At 43.7% G+C, this 21,758-nt stretch overlaps 2 protein-coding genes and 1 pseudogene across 26 annotated transcripts in view; 2 read left to right on the top strand and 1 right to left on the bottom strand.

Annotated features, from left to right (window-relative positions):
* The window catches only part of CREM (cAMP responsive element modulator), a 66,354-nt gene extending 58,755 nt beyond the window's left edge, over positions 1-7,599 (top strand). For 11 of the 25 annotated variants that reach the window (XM_065873012.1, XM_065873029.1, XM_065873028.1 and 8 more), the window contains 2 exons: positions 3,030-3,186; positions 7,132-7,353. In XM_065873012.1, the coding sequence (XP_065729084.1) occupies positions 3,030-3,186; positions 7,132-7,276 (302 nt within the window). In that variant the 3' untranslated portion in view covers positions 7,277-7,353. Of the gene's footprint in view, positions 1-3,029; positions 3,187-6,715 lie in introns of all 25 variants that reach the window. The other 14 variants (XM_065873030.1, XM_065873027.1, XM_065873023.1 and 11 more) reach the window with 3 other exon arrangements.
* Positions 7,600-12,460: 4,861 nt separating this feature from the next.
* LOC136118562 (uncharacterized) lies at positions 12,461-14,727 on the bottom strand. The gene is made up of 2 exons (XM_065871791.1): positions 14,723-14,727; positions 12,461-14,138 (listed from the first exon to the last, which is right to left on the bottom strand). Exons 1-2 carry the CDS (start codon positions 14,725-14,727, stop codon positions 12,461-12,463), a joined length of 1,683 nt encoding a protein of 560 aa, XP_065727863.1.
* Positions 14,728-14,936: 209 nt separating this feature from the next.
* On the top strand, positions 14,937-16,463 carry LOC136118561 (heterogeneous nuclear ribonucleoprotein K pseudogene; annotated as a pseudogene).
* The last annotated feature ends 5,295 nt before the right edge of the window (positions 16,464-21,758 follow it).

Raw genomic sequence — 21,758 nt, 5'->3', positions numbered from 1 at the left:
AGAGATTCTCTTTGCCCATATCTTATTAACATGCTTGCTAATGTGATCATATTTGAATATATGGAATTCATCCACTGATTCTTATTCAGTGACCATTAGAATAGTACTGTCATATAGATTCGTTGGGATATTACAGAAATTTATACAAATTCCTACTAATTTATACTAATTCCTGTTTCTGGCTTGAACTAATGAGCTGCAAACTGATTTTTGTTGAAGGAGATAAAATGAATATACACTATGTCTGAAAAATTGTAATAAAACCCAGTTTGTTAACTAACATCCAGAACTAATACATCCAAGTATTTCATTCCCTTCCAAGTTATCATTTTAAAGTGATATATTTTCCTGAGCTATTGCTCAAAATGTTTTAAGAATACTTCTTTTGAAAGTGCCATTGTTCTTCATGGTGCCAAGTTTGGTCCTTGGAGGGTAGTTTCAGCTTTTGGAAATAGGCACAAGTTTAGAACCATTTCTGGTTTTAAGACCAGTGAATGAACTTTACTTTTCACCTGCAAAGTATTCCTGCCCACCCCGACTTTTTCCTTTTTCGAAAAAATGGTTACTCAAGCATTCTGCTTTAACTTACAGTACAAAAAGTACACACAAAACTCGAACAAGCACAGCAAACCCCTCTGTACCTTTCTATTCATTGTATTGCACTCTTTGTCAGCAGTGTTTGGCAAGAGCAACCCTAGACCGAGGTCTGCATCCCTGCTGCCTGCAAATGTCAGCATAACGACACAGGGACGACTTCTTCGTCGCTGGCCATTGTTCCAATTTTAGAAAGCCTCTGTCGCCTCCAGCGGGTTCCATTGTTTAACCTTTATTATCCCATAGCCACCTTCCCTTGATGTGGATAAAGAGAAAAATAGAGAACCATGTTGTTCTGTGCACCGTTCTAGCTCCTCTGGCAATATGATTAAAATATTAAAAAAAAATCTTTAGTAAGTTTACAACTGATTTTTAAAGTTATCTTCTTCAATATTTCAAAAATTTCTATGACACCTAATGAGACATATGTGTGTACAATATTTTAAATAGTCATGAAAACAAATTTAGGATTTTCCCCAAGTTTATTAATAGAGATTCTGCTGGTGATCATTATATCTATCACAGTTACTGTTTATTCACCATTGTTTATTAAATTATATATAGAAGGAAGAACCTTATAAATGATATTTTTGTAAACCTTATGAAGAATTGAGTGATCTTCACCCAAAGCCCTTTTTTTTTTTTTTTTTTTTTTTTGCGGTACACGGGCCTCTCACTGTTGTGGCCTCTCCTGTTGCGGATCACAGGCTCCGGACGCACAGGCTCAGCGGCCATGGCTCACGGGCCCAGCTGCTCCGCGGCATGTGGGAGCTTTCCGGACCGGGGCACGAACCCGTGTTCCCTGCATCGGCAGGCGGACTCTCAACCACTGTGCCACCAGGGAAGCCCCCAAAGCCATATTTTTATTCTCTCACCTAACTCTTGAGCCCCAGAGGGAAGAAACCTGGCATTTACCCAAAATAAGCACATAGATCAGTTTTCGATTAACATTTTAAACTGCTTGGCTATTTTCAGTGATAATATTCTACTTAAGTGAAAAAAGTCTCTGTCTCCCTTTGGGTAAAATTTTGTTTCTTACTCAATAGGTATAATACATTTTAATGACATACAGCAGTGATGCATTTCGTATTTTGATTGGGATTTAGATCAGACCAATTTTTATAGGATTTTATAGGATTTTTTAACCTTTTTCTTGCATTTAGCTTTGAGAGAGCATGTATTTTGTAATATCTCATCAAAACATCAAATTAATTCTGGACCATATATTCTCAAAGTTGACACATTAGTGGTAGAAACATGTTTAATCACTTAAATCCATCTGTCCTTCCTAGGAACCTGTGTTTATTGCAGTAGATAGACAAATTTTGAAATTAAATTATTACACTTTGAGGACTTACTTTTAGTATTCAATCTGAATACTAAATAAATATTTAAATCTGTCATTTAACTGTGATTATACTATAATTAGAAAATGTGTTTTAAAAAATGAATACTTAGAAATGTATTATTATCCCAAGAAATCTAAGAAAGACAAAAATTATCCTTCCCTACAGAAACCAGTTTTAAGTAGAGCTTTCCTGTTTCTTATTTTGTCCTTGTTTTTAAGCTGAAAATACAGTAAGCTAGTATTTTCCTTCCAGTACCAGTAACAGTAACAGTCATCACCTGTTAATAAGACTTGCACTTAAAGACATTCAGGAACTGTTTCAGGCATGCTGCAGGGTTTAGGAAAATCTCTTAGCTGGGGTATTCAAAGGATGGAGATGTTCTTCTTAATTAAAATGTTTGCAGTGGTGTGCTAGGGCCAGCTCCCACTCATTTGCTGGAGCCAATTATTAAGTTTTCAGGATTTTTATGAACTGGTTGCAAAAACAGACATTATTAAAAACTAAAGACATAAATACATATATATTTAACAAATTACATTAAAAACAACATTAATAAATACTTAAAACTCATCATTTCTAATAATTGTATCTATGCTCTTGAGGTTATTTACATCTATTTTGTCTGTATGGTGTGCTACTTATTGTTGTATGTCTTTCCAACTCTACATTTAGTGAAGTCATATCGGTAGCTTGAAATTGGCCATGGTGAAAGCATTTACATCATGGGAATGAGAAACACTACGGACCAGGGCTTTTTTCTCCCCCTTAGAGAGCTGGTGGTTAAATATTTATCAGCACACCACTGATTTTAGGCTAAATGAACTATCAGTTGAAAAGCCTGTCTACTTTAGCCTTTGATAAAAACCTTTCAATTATATGTATAGAGCATGCTGAGTATCACTGTTCCAAATGCTGAAGGGATCTTTGATACCTAAAATTTCCATAATGCTCAGAATAATCATCTTAAACATTAGCAAGCTCACCTCTTAAAACATGTAAAAAGAAGTATGTTATTTCCAGGTCAATTTTACGTAAGATATCAAGTCATAAGTTGTTTATATAACGTGATATTTTGTTTCATTGCAGCCACCACTGGTGACATGCCGACTTACCAGATCCGAGCTCCAACTACTGCTTTGCCACAGGGAGTAGTGATGGCTGCCTCGCCGGGAAGCCTGCACAGTCCCCAGCAACTAGCAGAGGAAGCAACACGCAAACGAGAGCTGAGGCTAATGAAAAATAGGTAAGATGTTTCACTAGAAACTGCAACCACTTAGGGGACATATCATTTATTACTGTGGGGCTTTTAAAAAGTTAACTTTTCCTCGGCTATTTCTCCCAAGTTACATGTTGTGTGGCATTTTATGTGGGCTTGTGCTCTGCATGTGCTGATAAGTAAGTCTTCTAGTCAGAGTTCCAGGAATGAAACTGTTTCATCAGCAGGCCGTACATCCTCATATGTGTTTTAGGGTAATGTCTAAAAGATACATTCATTTTTTTTTTTTTTTTTTTTTGCGGTACGCGGGCCCCTCACTGTTGTGCCGTCTCCTGCTGCGGAGCACAGGCTCCGGACGCTCAGGCTCCAGACGCGCGGGCTCAGCAGCCATGGCTCACGGGCCCAGCTGCTCCACGGCATGCGGGATCCTCCCGGACCGGGGCACGAACCCGTGTCCCCTGCGTCGGCAGGAGGACTCTCAACCACTGCGCCACCAGGGAAGCCCGATAATTCATTTTTTAAATGATAATGGAAGGACTTTATTACAAATAAAGATTCATTTTGTACTTGGTATTTACTTTGTGAAGTAGGTGATACGTATAATTTTGAGCTTCTTTGTGAGCAAAATAAATCTGAGTGTGAGTTCAGAATTTTCTAAGTCTTTTACATGTAGTTTTCTTTTATCTATTTTGTAACTTTGTTTTTTCTCTATTATACCCAAGTACAATCTATTCTGAAAAATTCTAGCTGGGGACAAGTACAAAGCAAGAGGAAGAATTAACATTACCCACAGCCCCACCGCATAGAGATGCCTCCTATCATACATATGCTTCCAGTTCCCTCTCTCATTTTCTCACATGTTCTTGCACGTTTCATTAGCTAGAAATAAACAAGAGAGTCCCTAGGTGCACGGGATTCTGAGAAGGGTCTATTTTAGCTTCCAAATTTCAGTTTCAGAGCAGGACAAGAGAAAAGCCGATGATAAATGGCTCTTTGGTTGCTCAGTGTCTGCTGAGCAAGTTTTTAGTGCTTGTTTCTACCGTATTTTTGTGGTACGCGGGCCTCTCACTGTTGTGGCCTCTCCCGTTGCGGAGCACAGGCTCCGGACGCGCAGGCTCAGCAGCCGTGGCTCACGGGCCCAGCCGCTCCGCAGCATGTGGGATCTTCCCGGACCGGGGCATGAACCCACGTCCCCTGCATCAGCAGGTGGACTCTCAACCACTGCGCCACCAGGGAAGCCCTCTACCATTTTTTTTTTTTTTAACTCACACATAGCTTTCACATGAGAGTAGGTCTGGTTATTCTCCCTTACTTTACAGATGAGGAACTGAGGTTCAGAGAGGTCAGGTAACAAGCTGATTAAGATCACACAGCCCAAACTGGACAGAACCTGGAACTGCAGTCAGGCCGTCTTTCCCCAGAGCCCACACTGCACTAACACCAGGTCACCTCAAAGAGACCCTGGTGTCAGCTGCAGATTTAGCTTTATGGAGAGTATGTAGGATATACTTATTAATGTCAAAGACCTGTTATACATTCTCCTAGCTAAATTCTTTGGCTGGCATTCATAATACATACTTAATTGTATTTCTGCCACCAGCTACAGTTGTTATTTCTTTAATAACCTTGTCAGCTTTTCCTCTTTGCCATGTACTTCCTCTCCATGCTAAGGGTATATCCAGACAAATGCAAGGCCTGAAAATGGAGCTAACTATTAATAGAAGAAACAGGTGTTTTCCTTAGCCGAGACTACTTAGGAATGTACCACCTACTGGTGTGGCCATCCAGAGCTTTGTGCCTGGAATATTTTGACTCTGGTAACATGCATGCAGGCGCATGAGACACAAAGTATCCATACTCACAAGAAATAGCACAGCTTGGTAAATTAAACTTGAAACATTAGACATCCCACAACACAGCTATTCGACATTTAAAATTTCACTTAGTAGTAACTTGTTTTGTAAAATGACTATCTATCTTCCTTCCAGACCTAGAATTTAATATAATGATTTAATCACAAAAACCTTGGTGTTCAGAAATGTATTTTAGTTTCTTTGTGGAAGAGTTGAATTGTGTTCCCAAACTGGCAAATGTATAAGTGTGCTTGGATTTATTCTTGGCATTGCTGTGTGCATCATTTAGATTAAATTCATCTGTGTTTATCAGATTGTGTTCACTTTTACACTGTTAACTTTTCTGTTAACCAGTTAAGAAGTCTGAGAACCTTTCAAGTTCACAGGGTGATGGCTTTGTTCTTGGCTGGGGAGTAGGGCTCGATCTTTTCCTGCAGTTCATTGGGATTTCAAGGGCTCTCTTCTGCTGACCCTTGCTTCCCACAGAGAAAACACAGATAACCAGTTGTTAGTGAGCATCAACTATCCTAAAAATAAAACAGAATTGGCCACATGTGTTGCATGTGTCACTCCTAGTCCAGAATTGCAGCAGTGCTAACTGGCATTACAGTAACTGGCGATTAGACGTTCAACACAACTTTTGCTTTTACATACTTGAATTACCTGTTTCAGTGTAGGCTTTTTGATATGATGGGTACGCCAAAGGCAGTTATTCTCAAAGGAACACTCCAAAACAAAGCTGTTATCAGAGGGTATATTCTCTAGACGAGTTCAATGATGTAGTAGCCACCCCCTCCCACCCTGAAAAGAAGGAGAAAGAAAGAAAATGTTGGCCATGTCCATTGTATTTTGGCAGGGTTATGTGTGAAAGTGACTAACTCAGCTCCTCTGTTTGTTTGTGTGTGTCGCTTTGGCTGCTGGTCTGGCCTTTCTCCGGGCGTGTCTGCAGTGCTTTAAATCCTGGTTAGCAGATGCATCTCTTGCGTCCTTTCCATGACTTCAGTTGTGGTGTTCTCACATTTCTGGATTTAAGTTATCTGAATTATTGAGGGTTGTATTCTGTACCCTCTCTTCTCTCCTTCCTTAGTTTTCAGAAGCAGAGTCCCTTCTATTTTGGTTTATGAAAATGTGCATGATTTGTTTATTGTTATTCTTATCCATGTTGTTTTCTAGCCGACAAACTGTTGGCTTGCAGTCATGATTGATCTTGTTTTACTGAGATTTAGTCTTGAAGAATTAAAATCTCCAGTGCTGACACTGGTTTCTAAGGATTAATTTTTCTAATCATTTTTGATCAAATAAAGTTAACTCATTGTGATGGAATATGTGGCTTTTGGTGGACAAAAATAATTAAGAGAATTGAAAAGATCTGTAAATGTTTTTGTAGAAATTCCACTTGGGGATGTGGTCCTGTCGTTTTGGTTACTGAAAATCTTGCTGGTCACTGTGACCATGGGACGTGTGCCCTAAGAAAACACCATTTACAACGGATGCCGGGCGAATTGTTGTGCTCTGCCGTCGTTCCTGCTGTCTTAGGGTAACCTCCCAACGAGGCATGTGCTCGGTTACGACTGTTGTGCGGCTCCGTGCGGACATCCCCAAGGACTGACCGGCAGTTGAGTCTGGGGGGCAGAGACTCACGAGCCGCTCTGGATTGTGCTGAGAGGTTGTTCCTGTTGTCATTTGCCTTGTGTTGGTTCCAGGGAAGCTGCCCGGGAGTGTCGCAGGAAGAAGAAAGAATATGTCAAATGTCTTGAAAACCGTGTGGCTGTGCTTGAAAACCAGAACAAGACTCTCATTGAGGAACTCAAGGCCCTCAAAGATCTTTACTGCCGTAAAGCAGAGTGACTGTCTTTGACTTGGGCCTTGTTTGCCCAGAGCTCTAATCAAGGCAGGAGATGCAGCAGTCTTACTAATTGCCATGTGGACTTGTGGAAGGGATGCTTGTGACCCTTCAGAACCCAGTTTGGCTTAGGGTTTGGAATCGCATTGGGAATGTTGTCCCAGGATTTGGAACACCACGATCACATTTACCAAGCTTACTTCAGCCTCCCTGTCAGTAGCATGCATGTGAAAAAAAATGTTTTGTTTTTGCCCTTTTGCTTCTACTCTCTTATAGGGAAGCTGCTAAAGAATGTCGACGTCGAAAGAAAGAATATGTCAAATGTCTGGAGAGTCGAGTTGCAGTGCTGGAAGTTCAGAACAAGAAGCTCATAGAGGAACTGGAAACCTTGAAAGACATTTACTCTCCTAAAACAGATTAGTAGAAATATTTAACTATGAACTGATTGCAATATGTACAGTTGCTTTTGAAGGCAATACAATATAAAGCCAGCAAGAATTATGGCTTTTTTTTCCCCTTTATCATTCATCGTATTTTCTAATCTCTAACATTCCCAAACTGCTTCACTGTACGTAGTTAACTCTTAGCTGTAACTTCAATTTTTTAAAAGAGGCAAACTGTAAAAAAAAAAAAATTCTTAAAATGCAACATTTGTAAGGCTTGTTCCAGTGCCACATATTTGCAGTTCCCGATCTCTGTGTCATGAACAGTGTCCTATGCAATAAAAATTTTTTGCAGGTCTTTAAAAATCATTTTAGGAAAAGGATGATCAAAGAACGCATCCAGCAGTACAATAAAAGTAAACCACAAAAAATACCTCAGGAAAGAACTGAAAGAATTGAAAGAATCTAATGACATGCCTATGCGAAACTAATAGCCTATAAATGAATTTATGGCATTTGCAGATTTTTATATTGGTTGCTTTGTAAAGAAAATATTATATTGCTGTCCTTGAATGCCATAGTTGAAGAGAGTTTTTAATAGAACCATGTTGGTTACACTTTGTAGTGTTTGGTGCTCATTTAACTATCTGAACATATACTACAGTTTTTACTCTTGTGTAACATAAAAGATCTTGCAGAAGTTTTTAGTGTCGGTTTGCTATTACATGATGAACATGAATGCAAATTTTAATATCTGTCCTGATTTAAAGGTTTAAGTTAGAATTGTATTTGCATACCTTCAAGGGGGTCCACTGCCGATTTCCACAGTGGGTCGTGATCTCTGCAGTGTTCTTTCTGCCATCTCATCAGAAGCTCGGCCCCAGGGCTTTTACACAGAAGAGCAGCTATGAGAGGTTCAGCTGGTATGATGGAGTAGGCCTTTCTGCAGATGGTCTGGAAATCTCCTGCTGGTGGCCCTCTATTTTGAGTTTTGGCTAACAACCATAGGAGTTTTGCTTTTTGTGTTTTATAAATTTATTTATTTATTTTTGGCTGCATTGGTCTTCGTTGCTGCGCGCGGGCTTTCTCTAGTTGCAGCGAGCGGGGGCTACTCTTCATTGCGGTGCACGGGCTTCTCACTGCGGTGGCTTCTCTTGTTGCGGAGCACAGGCTCTAGGCACGTGGGCTTCAGTAGTTGTGGCTCACAGGCTTAGTTGCTCCGCTGCATGTGGGATCTTCCCAGACCAGGGCTCGAACCCGTGTCCCCTGCATTGGCAGGCAGATTCTTAACCACTGCGCCACCAGGGAAGTCCCAACCATAGGAGTTTTAAAGTAAAAACTAAAAAACCCAAAATTTTATTTTCCACTTTAAAACAGCTACTTTTAGGTCAAATATTTTTTAGTCTGCACATTCAGATGAAATTCATTACATGGGGTGATTACTGGTATCCACATTTCATCCTGCTTTTATAATAAAAAACTTCAAGGTATAAGCCCAAAGCCCTAACCACAAGATGCTCTGTCACCTCATTCTCCGGTGGGACATCTTTTGAAGGCCTCCTGTGGGCTAGACTTGCTGCATTTTCTGCTGTGACTCCTGACCTGTTAAGGCTGCCCCTCCCCTAGTTTCAGTAGTGGAGCTCGTCATTGTGTGGAGCTGTGTGTTGCGGGGTAGAGAGCAGGAGGCCGTCGTGCGGAGTCTAAGTGCTATCCCCACACCGTCATCCCCTTCCCTTATCTGCAACTCCCAGGAGGTCGGGCGGGCATGCCATTTGGGGCTTTCTCTAGAAATACTTATTCATCCTGCAGAGTCTGAGCTCTGAATATCTTATATCTCAATTTTTGTCTTTTGTTCTACAGAGAAGTAAGATGAGGAAAGAAGACAAGAAAGAAAAGAGGAAAGGAAAACCCCAGGTTTCAGGTGAAGGAAAATGGTGCTTTGTACTCACGCATTCATCGTTCACACAGTTCACTCATCCTTCCATTCAGTTAATCAGTCAGTCGGTCACTGTAAATGACGTGTGCTCAGAATGTGGACACCGAGAGGGCAACCCAGGGATGTCGAGGCAGGAGACACTCTGTGTTAGAACTGGAGGAAGCTGTAGGTGAGGTCAGATGAACTCTTTCTGCAGGAGGCAGACTTGGAAGTGAATGGTACTGCTGGGGGGTGGGGGCAGAGTGGTGCATCCAGATGGGGTACAGGGCAGGCACGCCCCTCCAAGGAGCTGGAGTCAAGGAGACGGGGGAGGTGAAGTTAGGACTCACCAGGGGTTGGTTTGGTGTAACAGAGAGCGTGCGTGCACGTGTGTACCCCACTCTGTCGTCTCAGGGGAAGGAGATTGCATCTGACTACTTGGGGCCCTACATAGCTGATGTCCCCCCTTCTCCACGGTGGCTTAAACAGTGAGGAAATTTTATCACCTCACAAAAACCCAGGCACAGAGGTGGGAGATTCAGTGTCTCAACCCGGCCTCACGACCATTGGCTCCCTGTGTAGCTGGTCCCCCGATCCCAATATTGCTGCCCGGTGCAGGCACCAGGGGGGCAGCTGGCAGCTCCTCTTCCATGTGTCCTGTCTTAAGAGCAAAGGGAAACCTGCACAGAAGACCTTCAGCAGTAGACGCCCATCATACGCCTTCTGTAACTGCTCGCTGGCAAGGAGAGTGGAATTAAAAGCTCTGGATTACTAGTGAGGATTCAACCCCTGGGACGGGGAGGGTTTCAGGCTTCTGCGAAGCATATGGCCAATTGGTGCAGAATAGAACTGGGTTCTGCAAGACCAGGGTGTGGGCAGCTGGCGGCATCTGCCATACGGGTGATGTTTGAGGCTGTGGCTGGTGGGGAGCTGGGAAAAGCTGTGTGACTCGGGGCTGGAGCCAGGCTGTCGGAGCTGCACGGGACTCCTCCAGATTCCAGCTCCTCTGATTTGTCCCTGGAAGCAGACCTTTTGCTGCTAGATTAGCATGATTTGCTAGCTCTCCACCCAGCCTTAGCAGATGCTGCCTACAGCCTCCTGGTGGACAGAGCGAGCCGTATGTTGGAAGCCGTGTGAACATGGCTCATCTTGTGCAACAGTGTTGCGCAGAGTCCAGAGCTGTCACTGCATCTGTGGCTTTTTTTTAATCCTAAGAGTTTCCGCATCTGGACTTCTGGAGATAGAAATTACTGATCCTGGGTCAGGGGATTAGACTACTTCTGCCCACAGCCCTGCAGTTATGGGGTGCACGGGGGAGGCACGTGAAGCTCGCCTTTCAGCTCACCAGTTCCCCGGAGGGAAGGTGTAACCTTTTAAAAATACAAATTGTGGACTTGCCTGGAGGTCCAGAGGTTAGGGCTCCACGCTTCCATTGCGGGGGGCATGGGTTCCCTCCCTGGTTAGGGAACTAAGATCCCACATGCTGCGGGGAGTGGCCATAAATAAATAAATAAATAAAAATACAAATTGTCTCTTTTTAGTTTTCAAAAATCAACATGTTAAAAAATACTTTAATTTTTAATATTGGTAAGATGTACTTGAGGTTCAAAATTCAAAGTAAAAAGTCTGTCTCCCATCCCTGGCTCCAAGCCACCTGGGAGGCAACCACTGTCACCAGTTTCCTTTTTGTGAAAGAGATTCACCTGTGTCCTTAGATTCCTGTCCCATCTTCAGGGCTGTGGGATGAGGAGTTTCTGGGAAGAGACACAGGGAGTCAGCGTGTTCATTCCTTCAAGTCTACAAGTGACAAGGGGTCCAGAAGGAGGGGACCAGGGGCCCTGGCAACACTGGCCCTTTGCTGGCACTTCCTAGACTCTTCCGTTATGTGCTGAGTCCTGTGGATGCTCTAACCATGCAGCTGTCATTACCGGAAGTAATGGCTGCCGTTTACTGAGTGCCTTCCCTGTGCCAGGCACCAAACCATGCACCCTACTGGGCTTATCACACCTAATTCTCATCAGTGTTGGTGCTTTTATCATCATCCCCATCTTGCAGATGAGGAAGCAGGCTTGGAGAGGGTAAGTAACTTACCCAAGGTCACAAAGCTGTTAGGGCTCAGGGCCAAGAGCAAAGCCGGCAGGGAGCGAGGGAGCTGGGACCCAAAGCAGGAAGGTGGCCGGAGGGGGGGTGTGCTGGCCAGGTAGGTGGTTGGTGGAGACAGTTCTGTGGTCCAAGCGGGTGAACTTAAGAGCACCCGAACCTTTCCTGTTCTAACGGACAAAAGCAGGCATGCTTTCTCTCTGCTGTTTAAAATCCATGACGCCGATCAGGAGAAAATGATCCTGCAGTTTTAAGGACTAGCTGTTGGGATATCAATCAAAGCTACAGATGTACACATTGAAATAGAATCCTCAAGCTAAAACAGGTAATAAAGGTATAACTTACTCCTTTAATTTTATAGGCAAGGAAACCAGATTTTAGGTTGATTTACTTAAATGTTTATAGTTATTGGGAATGGAGAGACTCAGAACTCTTAACTAGTGTAGTCATCTTTATATCCCCATGATGCCTCTCTTTTTCTATAAACTGGGTTTTCGACCAGCTTTTGGTGAAAGCATAGCTTTCTAGAAAACATTAGCTCTTGTTGTCCCTGAAACAACGGGAGGACGCTGGACCCAATGGGAGGATGCAGGACCCTGCTGGACCCATCGATTGCTGACACATGGCACAATGTCTCTAGAACAGCTGGCTCTGAATGAGGCTCGTGATGGGTCCTGCTTTTAGTGTCTGGTGAGCTCTGATGGGTCCTGCTTTTACTGTCTGGTGAGCTCTGATGGGTCCTGCTTTTACTGTCTGGTGAGCTCTGATGGGTCCTGCTTTTAGTGTCTGGTGAGCTCTGATGGGTCCTGCTTTTAGTGTCTGGTGAGCTCTGATGGGTCCTGCTTTTAGTGTCTGGTGAGCTCTGATGGGTCCTGCTTTTACTGTCTGGTGAGCTCTGATGGGTCCTGCTTTTAGTGTCTGGTGAGCTCTGATGGGTCCTGCTTTTAGTGTCTGGTGAGCTCTGATGGGTCCTGCTTTTACTGTCTGGTGAGCTCTGATGGGTCCTGCTTTTACTGTCTGGTGAGCTCTGATGGGTCCTGCTTTTACTGTCTGGTGAGCTGTGATGGGTCCTGCTTTTAGTGTCTGGTGAGCTCTGATGGGTCCTGCTTTTACTGTCTGGTGAGCTCTGATGGGTCCTGCTTTTAGTGTCTGGTGAGCTCTGATGGGTCCTGCTTTTACTGTCTGGTGAGCTCTGATGGGTCCTGCTTTAAGTGTCTGGTGAGCTCTGATGGGTCCTGCTTTTACTGTCTGGTGAGCTCTGATGGGTCCTGCTTTTAATGTCTGGTGAGCTCTGATGGGTCCTGCTTTTACTGTCTGGTGAGCTCTGATGGGTCCTGCTTTTACTGTCTGGTGAGCTCTGATGGGTCCTGTTTTTACTGTCTGGTGAGCTCTGATGGGTCCTGCTTTTAGTGTCTGGTGAGCTCTGATGGGTCCTGCTTTTACTGTCTGGTGAGCTCTGATAGGTCCTGCATTTAGTATCTGTTGAGCTCTGATGGGTCCTGCTTTTACTGTCTGGTGAGCTCTGATGGGTCCTGCTTTTACTGTCTGGTGAGCTCTGATGGATCCTGCTTTTACTGTCTGGTGAGCTCTGATGGGTCTTGCTTTTAGTGTCTGGTGAGCTCTGATGGGTCCTGCTTTTAGTGTCTAGTGAGCTCTGATGGGTCCTGCTTTTAGTGTCTGGTGAACTCTGATGGGTCCTGCTTTTACTGTCTGGTGAGCTCTGATGGGTCCTGCTTTTACTGTCTGGTGAGCTCTGATGGGTCCTGCTTTTACTGTCTGGTGAGCTCTGATGGGTCCTGCTTTTACTGTCTGGTGAGCTGTGATGGGTCCTGCTTTTACTGTCTGGTGAGCTCTGATGGGTCCTGCTTTTACTGTCCGGTGAGCTCTGATGGGTCTTGCTTTTAGTGTCTGGTGAGCTCTGATGGGTCCTGCTTTTAGTGTCTGGTGAGCTCTGATGGGTCCTGCTTTTAGTGTCTGGTGAGCTCTGATGGGTCCTTCTTTTAGTGTCTGGTGAGCTCTGATGGGTCCTGCTTTTAGTGTCTGGTGAGCTCTGATGGGTCCTGCTTTTACTGTCTGGTGAGCTCTGATGGGTCCTGCTTTTACTGTCTGGTGAGCTCTGATGGGTCCTGCTTTTAGTATCTGGTGAGCTCTGATGGGTCCTGTTTTTACTGTCTGGTGAGCTCTGATGGGTCCTGTTTTTACTGTCTGGTGAGCTCTGATGGGTCCTGCTTTTAGTGTCTGGTGAGCTCTGATGGGTCCTGCTTTTACTGTCTGGTGAGCTCTGATAGGTCCTGCTTTTAGTATCTGTTGAGCTCTGATGGGTCCTGCTTTTACTGTCTGGTGAGCTCTGATGGGTCCTGCTTTTACTGTCTGGTGAGCTCTGATGGATCCTGCTTTTACTGTCTGGTGAGCTCTGATGGGTCTTGCTTTTAGTGTCTGGTGAGCTCTGGTGGGTCTTGCTTTTAGTGTCTGGTGAGCTCTGATGGGTCCTGCTTTTACTGTCTGGTGAGCTCTGATGGGTCCTGCTTTTAGTGTCTGGTGAGCTCTGATGGGTCCTGCTTTTAGTGTCCGGTGAGCTCTGATGGGTCCTGCTTTTAGTGTCCGGTGAGCTCTGATGGGTCCTGCTTTTACTGTCCGGTGAGCTCTGATGGGTCCTGCTTTTACTGTCCGGTGAGCTCTGATGGGTCCTGTTTTTACTGTCTGGTGAGCTCTGATGGGTCCTGCTTTTACTGTCCGGTGAGCTCTGATGGGTCCTGTTTTTACTGTCCGGTGAGCTCTGATGGGTCCTGCTTTTACTGTCCGGTGAGCTCTGATGGGTCTTGCTTTTAGTGTCTGGTGAGCTCTGATGGGTTCTGCTTTTAGTGTCTGGTGAGCTCTGGGAAGCACTGACATGGCAGACTAGTATCGGGCTTGACTTGGGAATAGATTTTTAAATTCTTACCTTTTATTTATTCATTCATTCATTTATTTATGGCTGTGCCGCTCGACTTGTGGGATCTTAGTTCCCCAACCAGGGATCAAACTGGGGCCCAAGGCAGTGAAAGCGCTGAGTCCTAATCACTGGAACACTAGGGAATTCCCAAATTCTTCCCTTTCAAATCACAGTAACTATTGGTACACTTTTGAGGAAGTAAGTAGCCCAGATAAGGAGGCTCTTAATGAAAACAGGATTTTTATTTATTTTTTAATTTTTGGGCCACGCAGTTCCCTGACCAGGTATTGAACATGGAACCCCATCAGTGGAAGCATGGAGTCCTAACCACTGGACCGCCAGGGAGTTCCCTGAAAGTGGGCTTTTTAGATAGAGGACAACATGAGTGTGCCCATGTGTCTATTTGTGTTTATAATTCCCTGTGTTGAGATTTGGTTCAGCGGCTCTGGACGTTCCTATCTCTGGCCAGTACCATGCCTGTTTCTGCAGACACTCATTCTGGAGAACACTGAGCACGTGGTCTGGGTCAGGCCTTACCCCATCTCCCTCTAAGCCATGGTTGCCCTTGAGTGGCTGTTCCTAGCCTGCATTTATTGAGCACACAGATGGTTTAATGCCACAGCCCTACATAGTGTATGTGCTGTTTCTGTAATTCCTTTTCTTTGAAATATTCTTAGTCTATGAAGACTCCAAAAACTCGTGGGTGGGCTCGTCTCTGTCTAGCTGTGACCCGCCGAGGCAGCGCGGTGGCATGGGGATGGTAGCCTTGCCCCGCTACTGCAGCACTAGGGTGTCAGTTGGTCCCGTCCAGAACACTTCAGTTCTGCCCTGCAAGGATAGATATATTTAATAGCTGATTGGTGTGTCCCTTTAATGTAAGAAAGTGGAAACTGAACAGCCAGAGGAAACCTTTCCCAACACCGAAATCAATGGCGAATTTGGTAAGCGCCCTGCTGAAGATATGGAAGAGGAACAAACTTTTGAAAGATTTAGAAACACTGATGAGATGGTTGAATTAGGCATTCTGCTTCAGAGCAAGAATGCTGGGGCAGTGATTGGAAAAGGAGGCAAGAATATTAAGGCTCTCCGTACAGACTACAATGCCAGTGTTTCAGTCCCAGACAGCAGTGGCCCCGAGTGCATATTGAGTATCAGTTCTGACACTGAAACAATTGGAGAAATTCTGAAGAAAATCATCCCTACCTTGGAAGAGGGCCTGCAGTTGCCATCACCCACTGCAACCAGCCAGCTCCCGCTAGAATCTGAAGCTGTGGAATGCTTAAATTACCAACACTCTAAAGGATGGGACTTTGACCGCGAGTTGAGACTGTTGATTCATCAGAGTCTGGCTGGAGGAATTATTGGGCTCGAAGGCGCTAAAATCAAAGAACTTCGAGGAACACTCAGACAACAATCAAGCTTTTCCAGGAACGTTGTCCTCAATCCACTGACAGAGTTGTTCTTATTGGAGGAAAACCTGATAAGGTTGTAGAGTGCATAAAGATCATCCTTGATTTTATATCAGTCTCCCATCAAAGGACGTGCTCAGCCTTAGGGTCCCAATTTTTACGATGAAACCTACGATTATGGTGGTTTTACAATGATGTTTGATGACCGCTGGGGACGTCCCGTGGGATTTCCCATGCCGGGTAGAGGTGGTTTTGACAGAATGCCTCCTGGTCAGGGTGGGCGTCCCATGCCTCCATCCAGAAGAGACTGTGATGATAGGAGCCCTCGCCGAGGACCTCCTCCACATCCTCCTGGACGAGGGGGCCGGGGTGGTGGCAGAGCTCGGAATCTTCTTCCTCCTCCACCACCACCTAGAGGAGGAGAGCTAATGGCCTATGACAGAAGAGGGAGACCTGGAGACCGTTATGATGGCATGGTTGGTTTCAGTGCTGATGAAACCGGTGACTCTGAAGTAGATACATGGAGCCCATCAGAGCGGCAGATGGCTTATAAACCACAGGGTGGCTCTGGATATGATTATCCCTATGCAGGGGGTCGTGGCTCATATGGTGATCTTGGTGGACCTATTATTACTACACAAGTAACTATTCCCAAAGACCTGGCTGGATCTATTATTGGCAAATGTGGTCAGTGGATTAAACAAATCTGTCATGAGTCAGGAGCTTCGATCAAAATTGATGAGCCTTTAGAAGGGTCCGAAGACCAGATCGTTACCATCACAGGAACAAACACAGGACCAGATACAGAATGCACAGGATTTGCTGAGCAGGACAGTGTGAAGCAGTATGCAGATGCTGAAGGATTCTAATGCAAGATATTTTTTCTTTTTTATAGTGTGAAGCAGTATTCTGGAAAGTTTTTCTAAGACTAGTGAAGAACTGAAGGAGTCCTGCATTTTTTTTTTTATCAGCTTCTGTTTAAAAAGCCAACATTCCTCTGCTTCCTAGGTGTTCTGCATTTGAGGTGTAGTGAAATCTTTGCTGTTCACCAGATGTAATGTTTTAGTTCCTTACGAACAGCGTTGGGGGTTGGGGGCGGGTGTGCAAAAACATTGAAATTTTGAAACAGCAGCGGAGTGAGTGAATTTTAATTTTTGTTCATTGTTCGTGGTTTAAAAAAAAAATCCCCCCATGTAATTATTGTGAACGCTTTGCTTTGTGATCACTGTAACATTTGGGGGGGTGGGATAGGGAGGAAAAGTAACAATAGTCTGTATGTCCCTGGCATCTATTCAGAGCAGTGTGCAGAATGTAATGCTCTTTTGTAAGAAACGTTTTATGATTTTTTTGTGTGTGTGTGCAGTACGCGGGCTTCTCACTCTTGTGGCCTCTCCCGTTGCGGAGCACAGGCTCCAGGCACGCAGGCTCAGCGGCCACAGCCCACTGGCCCAGCCGTTCCGCGGCATGTGGGATCTTCCCGGACCGGGGCACGAACCCATGTCCCCTGCATCGGCAGGCGGACTCTCAACCACTGCGCCACCAGGGAAGCCCCCCGTTTTATGATGTTTAAAGTAAATTTAGTGAACCTAAAAACAAAAACAAAAACTCATGGGTGATATTTTCTGCCATGGACTCTCCAAGTCCAAAGCCCAAGGAAGGTAGGGGGGTAAAAGGAGTTTTCTCTGATCTAGTTTAGTAAATTATGTGCATAGTAACTCTGGGAGGTCTTGGGTAAACTATTATGGGGGAGGGGCAATAATTGGACAAGATTTGGAACCCTATGACTATAGATTTTCCCCAGGAGTATACAGGTACACAGTTACTTGCAAATAGAACGAGCTATTTGATACAGGAACCTTATAAATTAGTTCTAAGTCGTATATTTTTAGCAAATAAATGACTAAGATGAATCAATCACTTATCGGTAAATTGCCAATTTTGCTTATAATTAGTTACTTTAGGTGGTTAAAATATACTGGAAAATGAGACCAAGGTCAAAGAATTCTGCTCACCGTCCTGCCTGTGGGTGTCACTCAGCCCTGGCGGTGGATGGCATTTTATCAATAGTTCTCATCTTAACCTGTTATCAGACTGTTGGCCTCGTGAGGATCAGCTGAGCATGATCATGTCACTGAAGTTATTGACAATACTGGGAAAATAAGTGTCTCATTCACTGAGGGAAAGCAGTGATGTTTCAGTAGTTAAAATACTAAATATCATATGATATCGTTTATTTGTGGAATCTAAAAAAAATGGTACAAATGAACTTATTTACAAAACAGAAATAGAGTCACAGATGTAGAAAACAAACTTATGGTTACCGGGGGGGAAGGGGAGGAGGGATAAACTGGGAGATTGGGACTGACATATACACACTACCATATATAAAATAGAGGGCTTCCCTGGTGGTACAGTGGTTAAGGATCCGCCTGCCAATGCAGGGGACATGGGTTCAAGCCCTGGTCCAGGAAGGTCCCACATGCTGCGGAGCAACTAAGCCCGTGCACCACAACTACTGAGCCTGCACTCTAGAGCCCATGAGCCACAACTACTGTGCCCGCATGCCACAACTACTGAAGCCCACGTGCCTAGAGCCCGTGCACTGCAACGAAGAGTAGCCCCCGCTCGCCGCAACTAGAGAAAGCCCGCGCACAGCAAGGAAGACCTAACACAGCCAAAAATAATAAATAAATTTATTTTAAAAAATAAAAAGTAAAAAAAATAAAATAATCAACAAGGACCTACTGTATAGCACAGGGAACTATATTCAATATCTTATAATAACCTATAGTAGAAGAGAATCTGAAAAGTATATATATAAAACTGAATCACTTTGCTGTACAGCAGAAATTAACACAACATTGTAAATCACTATACTCCAATAAAAATTAAAAACAAACAAAAAAATACTATATCCTGTTAGATGCTGAGGTCAGCATTTGTCTTGTTAACTTGAAAGATGAAGAAAATGTGACTGGAGATGGAGGCACTGATGATATTTGGGATCTCTTAGAGGTTAGATTAGTGACACGAAGTAATGATATTGAAGTTGTCTGCCTTTGAACGGTTTCAATTCAGGGACTCTGATATATGAAATTATGAGTAATAAGAGAATGTTAGAAATCACAAATTTTAGAACATTAATCCATTTCATTGTTTGTTTAAGAATGCACATTTTACTATCCTTTTCGTCACTTAACCAGCCAGTGTTAAAACACATTTGATTTTCCACAGAGGTTGCAACTTTTAGACAGTGTGATTTTTTTGCAGGCATGTATAGCTCTGTATTATTTACAAGCTTTCTTTTATCCTTTTATTGAGATGCCTGAATTGGTATTTCCCAGCTGGACTTCGCTGGAGTTTAGACCTTGAAGGGCAGAACGCAAATCTGCTTTATCAAGGGTACATAACCTGCCTAACTCGTTCATTTTTGCAGTCAAGAAACATGACTTACTTCATTAAACGCTGGTGCTCTTGCTCCAGAAATACTCATAGGATTGCAGCAGTTTGGTGGGGGGACAAGGCGGGCAGTCCGCAGACCAGTGTGTGTTCCCCGAGCACCCAGCATGGTGATGAAGGGTGAGGAAGCCTGGGCTGCAGTGTGGACTCTGCAGAGCGGTCAGGGCACCTCCCGCCCACGCGGGCGGGCCTCAGCCACCAGAGCACAGGAGGACTTATGTGCAGTGTTTTAGACAGAAGGCTTTTTGTTTTTTTTTTTGACTGCGTTGGGTCTTCGTTGCTGTGCACAGCTTTCTCTAGTTGCGGCAAACGGGGGCTACTCTTCGTTGCGGTGCGCGGGCTCTAGGCATGCGGGCTTCAGTAGTTGTGGTGTGCGGGCTCAGTAGTTGTGGCTCACGGGCTTAGTTGCTCTGCGGCATGTGGGATCTTCCCGGACCAGGGCTCGAACCCGTGTCTGCTGCATTGGCAGGCGGATTCTTAACCACTGCACCACCAGGGAAGCCCCAGACAGAAGGCATTTTCACTGTAACTCATCACTCGAATACTTTCTGCACTGGGCTTTCACTGCCGAGGGCGAGGGTTCAATCCCTGGTCGGGGAAATAGGATACCACAAGCCGCACTGTGCACCAAAAAAAAAAAAAGAATTCTTTCCTAGTTTTTATGAAATTCTCAAATTACAAATGATACTTTACCATTCTGTATATCACAGGAAGCAAAATAAAACCAAATAGGTTAACTGTAAATGGGCATGAACCATCTTAGTGGAGTGGTGGAAGTGTTCTAAATCTAGATTGCGCTGATGATTGCACAACTAGGTAAATTTGCTAAAAATCATTGAATTGTACACTTAAAATAGAGGAACTGTGGTATGTGAATTATATCTCGGTAAAGTTACTCACAGAGCCCAAATTAGTTGCAGTGCATCATATGACCACAGAATGTCAGCAAAGATTTTTCCATAAGCCTATCTCCAAGGGGGACATAATCAACCACGGCTGTGGCTGCTGCCCTTCACCACAGAAATTCCTCTGTCCTGGGTCTCAGGGGCTTGAAGTTACCAAACACCAGAGTCAGGTATTAGGGATAAGGAAATATTTTCAAATATTGGCTTATGCAAATCTACAATGATCGGAGCTATCAAATCGTTTAATCCATGATATATACAATTAAGTAAAAAATCTCACACCACAATAATCTTCAATAAGCAAACTAGAAATTCAGTCCTACTGGAAATATTAAAGTCCTTTAAAACTAGTTTTGGACTAATTATACGTTCTAGTAAATATTATACAAACTTAAAAAAATTCTTTTTTTTGTTTTGTTTTATTTATTTATTTCAATTGGGCCATGTATCTTTTTTTTTTTTTGCCCGTGCCGCATGGCATGCAGGATCTTAGTTCCCCGACCAGGGATTGAACCCGTGCCGTCAGAGCATTTAGTATCCCAGACCTCATTGTCTCATGACTTTGATTTCAAAGCTTTCAAGTCAGGCAGTGGTTATTTTTAACAATTCATCCTGGGGGGAATTCCCTGGCTGCCCAGTGGTTAGGACTCCATGCTCTCACTGCTGAGGGCCCGCGCTCCACCCCTGGTCAGGGAAATAACATCCCACAGGCCTTGTGGAGCGGCCAAAAATAAAAATAAATAAAAAGAAAAAAAAATTCATCCTGACTAAAAGAACTACAGCAACAAAACCAAAAGCAATGTTACAGATGATACAGCGTGTAGAATGAATAATGGCTGTCTGTTGTAATGGAGGACTCATGGCTGATACAGCTCTTCCACTAACTCCCTGGGTCACTTAACCAGCCCAGCCTCTGTTCCTCTGCTTTGACCTTGGCATTTAGTGATACTGTGAAGAAAACGGCTGACCCTCAAATTTCTGAGAAGAGTAAATACAAGTAATATTTCATCAGACCCTATAGTTTCTTATCCCTCTGAGCACAGTTTCTACATTCTTGGTACTGAAGTCATTAACCCAAGAAAGCATCGTTCAGATTGCCTGTAACCGGAGTTCACGAGCGAAATGGCCGTAATGAAGGCAGAGGCATCTACTTTGATCTGGTTCACCTAGGTTAAGATTTTGACACATTAAGACTTTATTTAGACGAATGTTACTTCACTTACACTTATTTATGCTCAAAATGTGACTGACTGAAAATTTTCCACCTCACAAGTCTCCACCCTTCTTCATCTTAACATAGCTGCACTAAGAGGAAGTATTGGCAGCCTAGAAATGGCTGTGGTTTTCAGTGTTTTAGGAGGTTTACCTTCCCATAATCCGATTTACTGTTTTTACGTTCTTGAAAGATATAAATTAGTAATGAGAGAGAGAGAGACTGTACTCCTTTTAGAAGATTTCTCCATGTTAATTAGTTATTTGAAAGGTTTTATTGATTACTTTCTTTATCTAACTGAAAAGGAGTTCGATGGAAATTTTTAAATTGTACTTTTTAAATTTACATTTTTAATGTAAAATATAATAGCCATAAAAATCAAAGTTTAGTGACTTCCCTGGCGGTCCAGTGGTTAAGACTCCAGGTGTCTACTGCAGGGGGCACAGGTTCAGTCCCTGGTCAGGGAGCTAAGATCCTGTATGCCATGCGGCACGGGCAAAAAAAAAAGGATACATGGCTCAACTTAAATAAATAAAACAAAACAATGACAAAAAGAAAAAAACATTTTTTTAAAGTTTGTATGATGT

The sequence above is a fragment of the Phocoena phocoena genome, chromosome 2, assembly GCF_963924675.1.
Source record: "Phocoena phocoena chromosome 2, mPhoPho1.1, whole genome shotgun sequence".
NCBI classification, from domain to species: domain Eukaryota; kingdom Metazoa; phylum Chordata; class Mammalia; order Artiodactyla; family Phocoenidae; genus Phocoena; species Phocoena phocoena.
Note: the sequence above shows the minus strand (reverse complement) of the source record. Positions and strands in the feature narration are given on the sequence as shown.